At 53.5% G+C, this 14480-nt stretch overlaps 5 protein-coding genes across 5 annotated transcripts; 2 read left to right on the top strand and 3 right to left on the bottom strand.

Moving 5' to 3' along the window:
* Positions 1 to 31: 31 nt before the first annotated feature.
* W97_06084 (uncharacterized protein) lies at positions 32 to 910 on the bottom strand (the record flags this gene model as incomplete). Its single annotated transcript, XM_007784095.1, has 1 exon — positions 32 to 910. One exon carries the CDS (start codon positions 908 to 910, stop codon positions 32 to 34), a length of 879 nt encoding a protein of 292 aa, XP_007782285.1.
* An 843-nt stretch (positions 911 to 1753) lies between these two features.
* On the top strand, positions 1754 to 3434 carry W97_06083 (ATP-dependent RNA helicase DHH1; the record flags this gene model as incomplete). Its single annotated transcript, XM_007784094.1, has 4 exons — positions 1754 to 1797; positions 1846 to 1921; positions 1973 to 2569; positions 2625 to 3434. 4 exons carry the CDS (start codon positions 1754 to 1756, stop codon positions 3432 to 3434), a joined length of 1527 nt encoding a protein of 508 aa, XP_007782284.1.
* Positions 3435 to 5028: 1594 nt separating this feature from the next.
* Positions 5029 to 5585, bottom strand: W97_06082 (uncharacterized protein; the record flags this gene model as incomplete). The annotated part of the gene is made up of 2 exons (XM_007784093.1): positions 5029 to 5424; positions 5523 to 5585. 2 exons carry the CDS (start codon positions 5583 to 5585, stop codon positions 5029 to 5031), a joined length of 459 nt encoding a protein of 152 aa, XP_007782283.1.
* Positions 5586 to 6404: 819 nt separating this feature from the next.
* Positions 6405 to 7467, top strand: W97_06081 (uncharacterized protein; the record flags this gene model as incomplete). Its single annotated transcript, XM_007784092.1, has 4 exons — positions 6405 to 6604; positions 6733 to 6769; positions 6819 to 6851; positions 6922 to 7467. 4 exons carry the CDS (start codon positions 6405 to 6407, stop codon positions 7465 to 7467), a joined length of 816 nt encoding a protein of 271 aa, XP_007782282.1.
* Positions 7468 to 7680: 213 nt separating this feature from the next.
* W97_06080 (DNA polymerase epsilon catalytic subunit A) lies at positions 7681 to 14444 on the bottom strand (the record flags this gene model as incomplete). Its single annotated transcript, XM_007784091.1, has 2 exons — positions 7681 to 13640; positions 13694 to 14444. 2 exons carry the CDS (start codon positions 14442 to 14444, stop codon positions 7681 to 7683), a joined length of 6711 nt encoding a protein of 2236 aa, XP_007782281.1.
* Between the last annotated feature and the right edge of the window lie 36 nt (positions 14445 to 14480).

Below are 14480 nucleotides of genomic sequence, written 5' to 3'. Positions count from 1 at the left end.
TCCATATACTGCGCCCTCAATCCTCCTCGACTTAACGTCTCCCTAATCGATTCCACCAACCACCCGCACCCCTCCCCCCAATCCCCCCTTTCGGCCCAAGCAACCCCCCAAACCTCCTCAACCGCAACAAATAAAACGCGACCCCAAACGCCAGTCCCCCAAGATGTCCCGCATGCGCCACATTCCCCCCACGATCCAAATAAAACGAGTCAAACACAAAATACCCCCCTATTAACGCCCACAGCGGCACCGGCACGATGCCCATCAACAACATCGTGGCACTTGGCCTCATCAGCGCCGCCGCCGCCCCAATCCCCATCACCATGCCCGACGCACCCAGCGCGCCCATCTGCTGGCGCTGCCCCCAGGGCCCCCGGGCTGCGGCCCGGGTCGCCGTATGCGTGAGCCACCCCACCGAGCCCGCGATCGCCGACCCCAGCGCCAGCGTCGTGATATGCGCGGCGCCGACGCCGGGGCAGGCAGCCAGCACTGACCCAAAAGCATACAGACTGAACATGTTGCCGAGGTAGTGGTAGGGATCAATCTGTGAGAACGCAGAGGTAAGGGTCGTGTAATAACGGCCCTGCTTCAGGTCGTTGGCGTGCAGGATGAAGGACTGGGAGAGACGCTGCGCAAGGCGCCGGTCGGATGTGCTGGCGAAGGGACCCAGGCCGTGTCGCTGGGGGAGCGCATATTGCCAGGCGAGGAAGACGAGGGTGTTCGCGCCGATGATGCCCCAGAGGACGGAGACGGCGCTGGAAGAGGGCTCGTGGTAGCCGTAGTAGGTGCGGCGAGCGGCGGGGAGGCGGGATGGTGGTGGCCGAGGGCGGATGAGGTGGTGGGGGAGGTGTGGTGAGATGTGACCGCGGGGGCGGGAGCTGAGGATGACAGGTCGAAGTAGGCCATTCATGGTGGGTAGTGTTGAGCTCTGAGGTGGATATGAGAGGTAAAGAACAGGGAGATTAGAGCATTGATATGGGAGGTAGCTATCGCCACATAAAGACGAATGACTATGCAAGGAAAATATATACTGAATCACGACTTCCGGTCAAAACAGTGGTAGAACGCGAGAATGATTGTGGTATGCGAGTTGGTGCTACTATCTAGCCAATAATATATAAATACAGACACCAAGGCAGACTGTGAGGCTCGGTAGCGTGCATGTCATCCAAGTGTTAATTTGAGGCTACGTCCCGGCTATTCCCCGGCTCATCCTCCGTTCGCGCTGCGCACTGCATCCCGACTTCCTCGCAACATCCCTCTGTCGTTCTGGGAGGACTTTCTCACACTCACCGATTGCCACTACCTCACCAACTGCACAAAATAGAACCTGGAAGCGGAGTGCTCCATCTACCCTCTACACGCGCCTGAAACGTTATAACACGCCTGGACACCCAACTCTGCCTTCACGCATCTCTCCACCCATCCGCACATCAAGGAGCACCTATATCCATAAAAGCATCATCTCTAGGAGTTCTCGTACATTCAGGCAGCTCCCATAAGCTTCTACGCCATCTCCTTACGCCTCCCGCCTAGCTCACCAGCAACAAGGCTGTTTGTCTTGGCTGTGTGCTAACTTCCGGCCTCGAGTCCGCTTCACACGCCTGAATCAAAACAACACGTCTCCAACTATCGGGCTAGCAACCGAAACCGCACCACGCACACACAAAACCACACAGGCTCCAAGCCCTTGACGCACGCAACGACCGATCCAGAGATTCGCTACTGCTGCCAACTGACGGCTTCACACGAGATGGCATCCGATATCACGAACCAACTAGCAATTACGACTCTCAAGTAGGCGAAGGAAACGATGTTCTATTTATTGTACTGACGGGGTCGCAGCGATCCACAACCTTCAGATGCAAACTGGAAAGATGGCCTCAAAATACCATCGAAAGACAGCCGGGTGCAGACTGAAGTAAGTGTCAGAAGACGATGAAACGACCGCTCTCACTGATATCGCTCACAGGACGTCACAGCAACCAAAGGCCTCGAGTTCGAAGACTTCTATATCAAACGAGAGCTGATGATGGGGATATTTGAGGCTGGCTTTGAGAAGCCTTCACCGATTCAGGAAGAGACTATCCCAGTGGCGCTTACCGGACGAGATATCCTTGCGCGAGCGAAGAATGGGACCGGCAAGACCGCCGCGTTTGTTATCCCTACTTTGGAACGGATCAACCCAAAGAGCACCAAGACTCAGGCGCTCATTCTCGTACCTACCCGAGAACTGGCGCTACAAACGTCGCAAGTGTGTAAGACGCTGGGGAAGCATCTCGGAATCAACGTCATGGTCACAACAGGTGGCACCGGTCTGAAAGACGACATCATCCGTCTTGGCGAGACAGTCCACATCATCGTTGGAACACCGGGCAGAATTCTCGATCTTGCGAGCAAGGGCGTCGCGGATCTATCGGCTTGTCAGACCTTCATCATGGACGAGGCAGATAAGCTGCTGTCACCGGAATTTACTCCCGTCATCGAGCAACTCTTGGCATTCCATCCCAAGGATCGCCAGGTTATGCTTTTCAGTGCCACCTTCCCTATCGTGGTGAAGAGCTTCAAGGTCAGTGTTTCTCACACGTCCTTTATCAAAAAGCATGATTACTAACCTTGATCAGGACAAGCACATGAACTCGCCCTACGAGATCAATCTCATGGACGAGCTCACTCTACGTGGTATCACTCAGTATTATGCTTTTGTTGAAGAGAAGCAGAAGGTACACTGCCTCAACACGCTCTTCAACAAGCTTCAGATCAATCAGTCAATCATCTTCTGTAACTCCACCAACCGCGTGGAGCTGCTTGCGAAGAAGATTACAGAACTCGGATATTCTTGCTTCTACTCGCACGCTCGCATGTTGCAACACGCCCGAAACCGCGTCTTCCACGACTTCCGGAATGGCGCTTGTCGCAACCTTGTATGCTCTGACCTCCTTACTCGTGGTATCGATATCCAAGCTGTCAACGTCGTCATCAACTTCGATTTTCCCAAGAACGCAGAGACGTACTTGCATCGCATTGGCCGTTCAGGCCGTTTTGGGCATTTGGGTTTGGCTATCAACCTGATCAATTGGGATGACCGGTTCAACCTATACAAGATCGAGCAGGAACTCGGCACGGAAATCCAACCTATCCCGCAGACCATCGAGAAGAAGCTCTACGTCTATGAGTCCCCCGAGAATATTCCCCGACCCATCTCCAGCGCGCCTGCTCAGAACCAGCAACAAGAGGAGGATGGCGCAAGGCGTTCGAATCAGCGACAAGGTGACAACAGGCAGGGTTTCCAGCAGAACCAGAATCAGAATCGGCGCGGTGGTCGATACCAAGGTCAGCCACGAGGACCGCCTCGCAATCAGAATCAGCAAGGGCAATTAAACGGCTTCAACGGGCAGCGAACTCCGCGGCCAGCTCCCCCACCTCAGACCTAGCGTCTGGGTTTCATCCGGAGTCTGCGCGGTGGCGTGGCCTGGGGGGTCCGGGATTTGCCTGAGCAGATATCGTCGAACGTCTTCTAGTAGCACCTTCTTTTTCACGACCTCTTAATCACGATCTCCCGATGCTCGGAAAACCCTGGACGGCCAGTTGCACATACATTCCTTTGTTTTCTCTCTTTACGACCATGAAAGCTGGACGACCATGAGCTTGCCTAGCTTTCTGCTTCGGTGTTGGTGTTGCGGATACCCGTGCTGCCAGTGCATGGTTACTTCCCTGGTCTGCGGTGCTTGTGTCTGTACTATACCATGGGTTTGCTTTCCGTTTCCTTTTGCCGATTCTACTCCGTCATCCGGACATGCGCGTGCTCGGCACGCTGTGCGACGCCTTTCTCCGCCTCCATCAGATCCCACGCTGCGTCTTTTGCTCAACTGGCGGCTCGGATCTTTCAAAAAGTCTCCCCTTTCCTTCTCCAGAGGCTTCCGAAGCACAGAAGTTTCTATTTACTTCCTGTCACACAAAAACTCGACTCTCGCCATCTCAAATTCAACTCGAACCCCTTCCCCGACAAGCTCCGCCCTTTGCCCGGCCTGCGGAGACAACTCAACTGGAGGGTTTTTTCCGCCATAGCGAACGATCTTGAGACCGCTATTCGAATTCTCCTCCTTCATTGTTGATCACTTTCCCAACCCTCCGGGCTGGGATTGCCGGATCAGTCTGGGCGTTTCCTTGGCAGGTGGTCATGGCACGCAAATAGCTCAACTCTCACTGGTAGTGGTGTGCGCTGTCAACAACATCTGCAAGGTAATGACCCGGTTGAAGAAAACGAACAGAAACCACTTTTTAGAGGAATGGTTTGGAGGCCTGATGTTGTTTCAAGGCGGGGTATCTAATAGCCTTGCCGGCTTTGTAACTTAGCCTCTCAAATCACAACGGCTATTTCCTCTAATTTCCTTGTGTTGTTTGTTGAGAGTAGCTGACATGAATGGTCAGAAGCGTCGAAGCGGCGTCGGCTGTGTAGATTGATTCCCTGCTACACCCACCTATGCAGCTGATAAAAACCGCCGGACTTCAGTTCACCAAAACCCATCAAATTCACCTCGTTACCTAGATTTCTACCCTGAACCCTCCATCTCCAATCATGGCTGCGACACGCCTATAAGCTTTTATGCGCCCCCTTTCGCTCAAGCGACTAGCGTATTTACGAAGTCATGTTCCATGATAAGCGTTTCAACTGATCGGCCACGTAGTGCCGTATCCGTTGGTGGTTTTTAAGTATGGGGATTCTGGTCATCCCTTACCGGTGTCCGCGCGCTGACCAGACCGCTAGATCTAAGACGATTTCCTAATCCATTAATTTGAGTAACAACCAGCATAGGCAACAACGTATCAATTTACAAAGGTAACAAACTTCACTGCCTAAAACAGCATAGCAACTGGACCTTCCGGGCTCAACAGGCGTAGAAATCATGCAGAATCCCAGACCTTCCATTCTTCTCAGCTTCCCAATTGAGACCATCCGGGACAGCAGCCCGCAACGCCCGAATTCCCGCCTCTCACAGCAAATCAGCGAAGCCTCCGCCCTAATCCTCACCCCAACAACATAAGCGTAGCCGCAAGAACCGCGCCCATGGGACCACTATTCTCCCCCGGCCTCTTCACCTTCCGCTCCGTCTGCATCCAACTGACCTTGTGCTCCGTATAGATCTCCTCCGCCGGGATTAATTTATCTAGCAGCTCCGGATCATCCAGGGTGCCCGCCTTGACGACAACGCTACCCCTTAGCCCTGCGCCCTCACCTGTTACGAAGATGGTGTGCCCGCACTCAGGGCAGAAGTTTAGGGTTACGTCGAGCCCGCTGTCGCCGGGGCGGGAGATCGTTTTTGGGGTCCCGGAGGTGAGGTGGAAGGAAGAGCGCGGGAGGAGGATGTTGGTGCTGAAGGCGGAACCGGAGAGGCGGCGGCAGGGGAGGCAGTGGCATATTATCTGTGGGTGGTTGGCGCTTTGGAAGGGTGGAGAGAGGGGTATCATGAGTGCCCTGGGGATGGGGACGGTTCGTGTCGACCTTTCGAAGGAGGACGTACCACATGCCCTTCGCCGGTGTACTCGTACTGGAGGTTCTTGCATAGGCAGCTTCCTGTTGGCATCTTGCCAGTGATGACAACAGCGTGTGGAACACTGATAGATAGTGCGGGTTATATATTTGTCGTCTCTTAGGACACTTGAATTTAATGTCCGTCCTCCGCCAGATCACAGGTGAGAGGTTGTTGGTAGACAAACTGGAGAGATGTCTTATAGTCAGCCGCGAACCGCAGTATTTAAGCGCCAGCGGAAACCAACAGCTCCAGGCTGTGATCAAGGAAGCGGGGAAACACCAACAAGGATGCGCGGACATCTCCATATATAGGCAGTGGCATCACCCTTATGCATGCGCAATCCTTCAAACAGTCTTCCTTGAGGATGCTAGCGGAGGACTTGGCCAATCAAATCCAGGCTGCGTGGCTCACGCTGCACAGCCTCGCATGTTTATCTTCGCTAAGGCATACAATCACGATAGCTGATATCACGGATGTTGAATCTCTATACTCAGGATACATCTAGGATCGAAATTCTCTATAACGTCTAATCCACCGGGCACAATAGGGGATGTCCTCTGGCGCTTTTGATGTCTAGACCCCTACTGGATGGAAATCTCAAGATCGCTCAAAGGTTGCTTATGAGTGGGCCGATCCTGCGAATGCTTGTACTTTTTGCAACCGACAGTATCTTCCCCTACCTGTGAGGCTGAGGACGGGGCTGAACGTCCGATTCAGCTGGAGGACGATCCAACGTCATCCATGAGCTCAAGCAAGATGAGTCCCAGAAGCAAGTCTGGTATATGGGGGGTCTTCCCTCCGTGGTCTGGTTGAAAGGCATTGACACCAGCCATCAGTCGCTGCCTTTCGATTCCAACCACTCCGTATACAATGACAGACGTGGACGACATTACTGGACTATGGGCTGCTGCTATCTTGAAGTACCGCGAGGCTACTGGCATCAACCTTTTTGCCACTTCCCAGGTGGAATCTCTCGACGATGTCATCAACCTCACCATCGACAAAAAAGATCACTTCGTAAAATGGCGCGACGACGGAGGCAAGTCTCCAGGTTCCGCGCCATCGTCAAAGTCAGCCTTGTCCCGTTGGATATCTTGGGGGGTTTTGGCCGTGCAAGGCGCTTCTGCAGTACAGATTCTTAACCCCTGTGTAGATGCATGGAGTAGAACGCTGATGTGCAACACATCTTCCCGCCTAGTTCGACCATACTTACGGCCGTGTCGATTCTCATTAATGTATGTTAGACTCCTTCTCCTTCCAGTACTTACTAATGCCCCCATCTAGACTGCCAACAATCAATCAGCGGATTATGACAAAGTGATGGCAATTTTCGAGCAGTTGAGATCGTTTCTCGACGGCCTCAAAGTATTGAATGGGCACGTTCTAGCGAAGTATCAAGATCCTCCAGGACGACATTGGCTGCAACGGTACCGCTGGATTCAGTATCTTCTTGGAGATCTTGTTTGTCTCTGACCAGAGTAATGACGCAAGAATTGCACTCTCCCTCGGACGGTTTGGCTCAGTAGACTTTTCCGGAGTTGGACAGGATTCAGATGTCGAGAAGAGCGACTATGGGGAGATCACCGAAGACAAGGGAGGCCATGTAATCATTGTACTTCGATGCGCCAACAGATGGGACCGCGCCTCTGGCAGTGGTGTTATCTGGCGGCGGCAACCGATGTACGGCTGCATGACCTGCGCCGAGATCGATTTTTGCGAGAGATGCTACAGCAATCACGTTAGCAACGAGAAGGCCGAAGGCGCGAAACGGTTATACGTCTGCAATCCCACACGCCAATTGCTCAAGGCTCCTCTCGAAGATTGGACGGTCAAGGATGGCACCATGACGATTAGCGGGAGACTGGTAAAAGCTGCTCAGTGGCTCGAGGACGTGGAGAAGAAGTGGAATTCGGGCCATGGCTTACGTGCCTGAAATGATTGCGCTCCATGATCTCTCGGGACCACGTAGGACCTATAGTAGACATGTCTTCTTTGGTAACTGCGCATCTTTGTTACTCAACGTATGCTTGTCTCAACTATCCTATGCGCCGAAAGAATGCTCTGACCACCCAGCGCCAGAGCTCACCCCAGAAAACCCCTCGCAACGCCCGCTAAACTCGAGCATGTTCAGCATTCGACAAACATCTTACAACCCTTCCAGCGCCTCTTTGCTCACGGCTGCCAACAGTCCAAACCCATACACGCCAGCGACCCGCTCCATGACGGCCAACCTATCCCTCACTCCCTCCGACTTCCTCGTCCCAACCCACTCGCCTGAGCAACCACAATGCTCCATGAACTCATTTCCCCCCTTCAACCTCCCACACTTTCCACACTTAACATCCTGCGTGCACCATTCGACCACAACCCTCTGCACCTCAGCCACCAACCGCTCTTCCACCCTCAACTTATCAATCTCCGCCTGGCAATTATGACACTGCCACCTCGGCACCTGCGCCGCCGCGCCTCCATCAGCGGACGCAGCGAGCACCGGAAACAGCTCCGCATCCCGACATAGATCGAGATCTCGCACGGCAGTACACTCATCACAACTAACACCCCTCACAGGTAGCGAAGCCGACGGATTCACAAACGCGGCCTGTGCGCTAAACTCGCGGATTTCGAAGAGCGAGAGCAGGTCCTTGCGCAGCAGGCGCGCGGCGAGGGTGACGGATTTGTCGAGGGAGAGCACTTGCATGATGCTTTTTACGAGCTGGAGGACTGGGTTCGAAAGGGAGGTGGAAGGAAGATGAGAGCCGGGGAGCACGGGAAAGGCCCATTCGTCGGCGAGCGCGGCGTGCGCGCTTTCTTTGTGGTGCGTCGTGAGGAGCTTGGTGGTGCGTTTCTTGAGGGGGTCGGTGAAGGTGCGGGGGAGCTCTTGGGTATTGTCTTCTGGGTCGATGGTGAGAGGGCGGAAGGATAGCTGGGTGGCTCGGGGGGTGGAAGTGGTGCCGTTGGTTATCGGGGGTGGCCGCTTGCGCTCGTGCATCAGGTCGATGAATTCGATGATGTGTTCTTCGAAGATGAGCTGGAGCTTCGGAGGCAGGAAGGTTGCGAGCTGCCAATGCATCACCGTGTCCAGCGTCTGGTTCTCCGCTTCGACGACTTCGCGGCAGCCTTTGCCGCCGTAGTTGAAGTTATCGTACCACGCGAGGTAGTCCCAGTATTCCTTGATCTCGAGGTCAAGGAACGCGAAGAGAGGCTTGGCCTTGACGGTCTTCAGAATGTACTGGCTGTATGCGTATGCATTACCGACTTCCCCTTTGGTGGTCTGGAGTAACAGACGATTGGCACTGGCGAAGACGATGTGCGATCCAACCCGGCGGAAGTCTGTCATCAGTTGCTGTAATGCTTTCCGGGACATCATCTGCACGTAGTAGTGAAGAGATCGGTCATACAGGAAGGAGCCTGGGCTCTCCACCCATCGTACTAGGTGTTGCACCATAACATCTGCGAGGTATCCACCTTTCTCGGCCTCCGTCCACCACGCTTTCACCATCTCGCGCAGCACTGTGATACCGGCTGAAGCGAATGCGTTGTCGGAGTACATGACGTTCATGCCATCAGCGGCGCCGCCATCAGCGGGAGCGGCAGGGTTGAAGGAAGCGGAATCTGAGCCCTCTACCTCGTTGATGAGGGAGGAAGACAGGACGGTATTAATGGCAAGGTTCCTGACCTCCAAGTCTATGCACACCGAGGAGTAGGTTCCCGGGTTGTTGATTGATGGCATCTCTACAATCTCCAGTGGACCCAGGACGTCATCCTTCTCGTAGCCGGCATGATCTGGTTTAGGACCATCTGACCACCAAAGCACGACGTTCTCCTTCATCAGCCGTCTTGCGTACGCGACGTCAATGAGAAAGCGCGGATCGTCCCTTTCAAGGTTGCAAAGAGGTATGTCTCCGTAGCGAGCTAACTCAGTCAGATGAGAGATCCACTGGCCCAGATCGAGGTAATTATGGACGAGCCGTTTAGCTATGACGGACTGCCAGCCGATAGGCGGTAGCTTCTTGTCCGCCTCATCGACTCTCAGAGGTAAGATGGGATAGTCCCTGAGCGAAGGAATATCATGCGTGAGCATACGGTGTTGCTGTGACTGTATAGCCAGCACCGTAGCTCCGTTCTCATCTCTCCGCATCTTCTTGATCGCGTCTTCCACTTCGAGCAGCGCCTTCCGCTTCGTCGTCACCTGAACGGTCTTGAAGTGTATGTTGTCCTGGTATTGGATGGTACTTTGCCATTGTTCGCCGCCCGCTTCCTGCAGTCGTCGTGTAAATTGGTCTCGATATGTTTTGTCGACGTTGGGCAAGCCCTGCGCATCTCTTGACCTGTTGAGGACAACAACATGCGCCTGTTCTTTGCTAGTGGAGAAAAGAGCAAAGATCTGTCGCTCGCCAATGATAACGTGGTATAGGTAGAGGAAGCTCAGCGGGGCTGCAGCCAAGTACGGCTGGGTTGATGGGACTCGCCGGAGTGCAGAGAGATCGAAGCCCTGCTCCAGGCCTTTTCCAAGGACACCCTTCTGGCTCTCATCGAAGGTACATATGCTGCCGAGTTCAAGTACAGCCCGGAGGTTGAGAGGCAGATGCTTCTGGTATACTCCCTCGACGCTAGGATGGTTGAAGAGTATGGCGAGCTTCTTCGCTTCGCCCACGTACACCTGCTCTGACATTGTAAGCTTGAATAGGTGCACTGAGGGATGTCCGTTTGGTAGCGTGTGATTGACCACTTTCTCCACCTCGACTCCGTCAACAGAGACGTCCGGCAAATCCTCGCCGCGGAGGTTGAGATATATCTGACGTGGTACGATAACCTTCAGGGTGTGCACCTTTTTGCCAATGAGAACAAAAGCCTTCACCTCTCCCGGCGTGTCGGTCTCCCGAAGCTGGAGAAGCTGCCAAGTGCTGATGTACAGCAACTCGGCCTGGTTTCTGAAGAAGCTGCCGATGGCATCTGAGGCGTCTGTTCGCTTTTCTCCGAACAGCTGGCGCCGCCGTTTCCTGGCTACCTTCTGCATTCTCCACTTCTTCTTGTGGTACTCCAGCCAGCCTTTGTAGTCCTCCGTAATCGATGGCATCTTTGCTGGCAACGTGGCAAAAGGATCTGCTGCTACTGGCACTGCAGGCTCAGGCGCTTTTCGCTTCTGAACCATCTTGGTAACAACACCTCTCTTTGGCTTCTGCAGCTGTGATCCGCCGAAATCCTCGAGGTCGATGGCTCTGTTCTGTAGCGTGTTGACATCGGCCTCATCCAGCGGTTTCTTCGCCTCAAACATGTCGGTCATCTTCTTCTGCTTGAAGACATCATCCTTCGTCCTAATCCTGCGATCAAGCCAATCTGGATGCGGGACCCTGGGAACTGGGTTGCGGACCCTCTGTAGCGCCGCTGGAATGGTGATCAATTTTTGAATAACTGAACCCAATCGCTCAAGATAGTATTCCCAATCGATGACTGAGCGAGGATCCATGTCACCAGGGTCTTCGCGCAGCCATTTGCGGAGGAAGTATCGCTTTACTGACTCCTCCGCCGAGAAGATTGCTACAGGGATTGCCCGTTCTGTGACAGGCGCGTTCTTCGGGCGAGATGAGACGATGTACTTGCAATTCAGACCTTTGTCTTTAACCATTTGCTCACCAAGAAACTCAGCTAATCTCTTGGCTGTCGTGATCGCGGTCGACTTCTGGGCCCCATACTCCTCGAGAGTCTTCGCCATGCTCTTGTTCTCACAGATGAGGTCAATCAGCTCTTCATCGGCCAACGTCGAACCGTGCTGATGCAGGACATCAAGCCATCTATTGGCGACCTTCGCAACCGACGCGTATGTTTCCGTAAGCGTGGATCCTTCCAAGAAGAACTTGAATATCTGGGTCTGGAAGATCTTGATGAGCTTCAGTTCTCCTCTTCGCTTGACCTCAAAGCCCTTCAGCTCGGCTAAGCTGCCGTCGTGGTTGAAGACTGCATAGCGCTTCTTCAAGTTCTTGTCCTCTTCCTTCGATGTCGGAAGGATCATTGCTCTGTAGGGGCCATCAACTTCGAAGAAGATCGTGTTGTCGCTGTGCGTCTCATACTTGAAGGTCGCCGGATCCACGAGCGTCTGGTACTGATGATTTGTGAATTTGGCGTGCACCAAGTGGTTCAGCATAACGCAAGGGTAGGATATGGTTACTTTCTTGCCATTGTTCAGCTTAAAGGCAAAGTTCTCCGGAAAAGTCGCGGGGAGCATGCACCAGATGCCGTCGGTGTCCAATTCCAACGGCCTGCCGATTCTTTCAACGAGCTGTCGCGCCATTTGGATGATATGGGCGCCGGTCAAGCAAGTGACACCTGCCATCTCCATAGAGTACCATCGAGATCCTTTGCGCATGACATAGCCGTAGAAGCTGTTCAAAATGACTTTGTGGGCCAGCTGCAGTGAGTCAAAGAGCACAATCATCTTCTTGGCCTCCTCAATCTCTGCTGGCTTGGCGCCTGAAGCCTTCAAAGCGTCCGTCTTGCCCTTCCACAGCTTCTGCTTGCCTTTGAAATCGTACCGACGATCTCGGAAGTCTTTGACCGTGTCCACGTAAAATGGGTTTTCTCGCTGGCAGATGATCGCTTCACGCTCGATAGTCTTCGCATCGTGAATCTTGTGGTAGATTTTCTTGGAATAGTCCTGCAACCTCTTCTTTACGAAGCTAGCCTGCTCGTCGACTGAGAGGTCATCGAACGTCCTAGGTGGAGAGTTTGGATACCGTCCAGGGAACCGTTCGCTCTTCAGCGCGTGCCGGATCATATTGTACTCGTCTCGTTTGGCGGGCAGGAACTCTCCTCTCCATGACCACGGCATACGCCTATCACACGTTTTGCCAGGCCTGTTGAAATCGCACGCCGCACAGTCTGATTCCTGGATCATGGAGTCTGGCTGGAGTCGATTCGTAGTCATGATGTTCGGATACATGGACGCCACATCCAGATGGTAGATGAATGGCCGCTCACTCCTGTTTGGCGTCTTTTTCAATTGCATCAGCTTGTCGACAATCTGAGCCTTGACCTCGTCATAGTTCGTGATGTCGTCCATGGATTTCTTCTCTTCCACCGTAATGCTGAACTTGAGCGCGGCATCCAGGTCTTGCAAGAGCTCGTCTATAGCCGTTGTGTCTAAGGCGAAGTTGCAGGGTATGTCACTCCGGAAGACACCGGCTTCGATACTCTCAACATGGCCGCCGACGTAAGTCTCAGACTCCAACAGATGTCCGTCCCAGAAGGCTTCTTTTGGCGCTTGATGCTTGTTCGGCAAGACGATGCCTTTCTGATATGCTTGAACCATGAGCAACATCTCGCAGAGCGTACCGGTGCCTTTCCGTAGGACGTCGTCCGGACCTAGTGGGATAATGGTACACAGAGAGAAAATGAACGGGTGCACATACTTCATGTACAGGTAGTAAGTTGCTACAGCGTCTGAGACAGAGTATTCTGCTAGGATCTGAGGTCGTTCGCTGGCGTAAGGAGTCATGAGTTCTGGATCCAGCTCATCAGGATCGTATCCCAGCTTGACCACTGTGACTGCCTTGAGACCTCGACTACCTTGCGGCAGATAGCTGTCTCGGCTCACCCAAGAGAAAGCATCCATATGCGCACAGTAGTCCGACTGGTAGACGTCCTCACTGTTCTTCCGGAAGCCGATCTCCTGATACATGTCTATGCCTAGAACACTAGCCCTTGCCTCGACGAAAGGCCAATCGAAAAAGTCACCGTTGTAGGTCACCATAACGGTTGGCCTGGCCTCCTTGATATGTTCGAAAAACCGTTCCAGGAGCGTTTTCTCATCTGGCTCGTTGAAGACCATGAAAGGACCCTCGTACTCCGGCTTGGGGGTGTAATCGAAGTCCGCGATATCTTCTGAAACAATCTCGCGATTGGTGATGAGAAAACCCTGGCCGTCAATCATGTAGGAAATCATCATGATCTGGTCTATTACCGCGTCGGGGAACTTCAACGGAAGCTTTGTGGTTTCGATGTCGTAAGCCATAACAACCGGATCCGCTCGCCGTAATCGCTCCTCTATGCATGTCAAGGAGATAACACCGTGTTTTGCCTCAACGGTATACCACTTGCCAATGCGGATATCTGGAACAATGAGCGCGTGTCTCCTCGATCGAGGCTTAAAGTCTAGCACATACCTTTATCAATTGCAACCCGAACGTGGTAAGGAACGTCGTACTCTCGAATATCAACAATAAAATCGCTCGCGTCCGTAATACCCCTGGGTCGTCTGTCATAATCGTGCTCTTCGTCAAATATGTCGAAGCCCGCATTCGCGCTGGCCACTTCGGCATAGGTATCCATCGCATTCATCCTCTTTCTGTTCTTCTCCGCAACCGGGCTTACAACCTTCCGTACTGCTAGCAGATTGCTAACGTTCGCGAAAGAGAGCTTCAAGAAAGTTCGGCGGTATCCAAGCAGGTGATTCGGCATCTGCAGATCCTCTTTTTCCACGCGCTTGACTTCCTTCACCAGTCCCTCGAATCCTCGGCGACACCACTCCTCTACTTCTGCCTCCTTCCCCCTGTTTACCGCAATCAAGAAGTACGGATCGTACTCCACCGTCGCCTTGAAAGTGTCCCCCTCATCCCCAATGAAGTAGAAGTCCACGCCAGCGCGGCCTCCGGGTATGTTCTCGTCTTCTACGCTTGTACTGTGCATGTTACACAGCCATCCGACCTTTCTCTTGCCGGATTCATACCGCGCGAAGCCCATAGACTCATCGATGCGATGCGCGAGACGCGTGGATTCGAGTTTCTCATTTTGGGATGTGAGCTCGGTGCTGCGGAGACTTGATGCGTCAATGGTCCTCGGTTTGCCGCGAGATTGGTACGTCGCTTGGCCATTCTTGAAGGTTCGTCGGTATGGTTGCCCGGCGCGGCGGGCCATGATGGAGGTTTAAGGAGCGGAAGCCGCCGAGGGCAG

Source organism: Coniosporium apollinis, assembly GCF_000281105.1.
Source record: "Coniosporium apollinis CBS 100218 chromosome Unknown supercont1.31, whole genome shotgun sequence".
NCBI lineage: Eukaryota > Fungi > Ascomycota > Dothideomycetes > Coniosporium > Coniosporium apollinis.
Note: the sequence above shows the minus strand (reverse complement) of the source record. Positions and strands in the feature narration are given on the sequence as shown.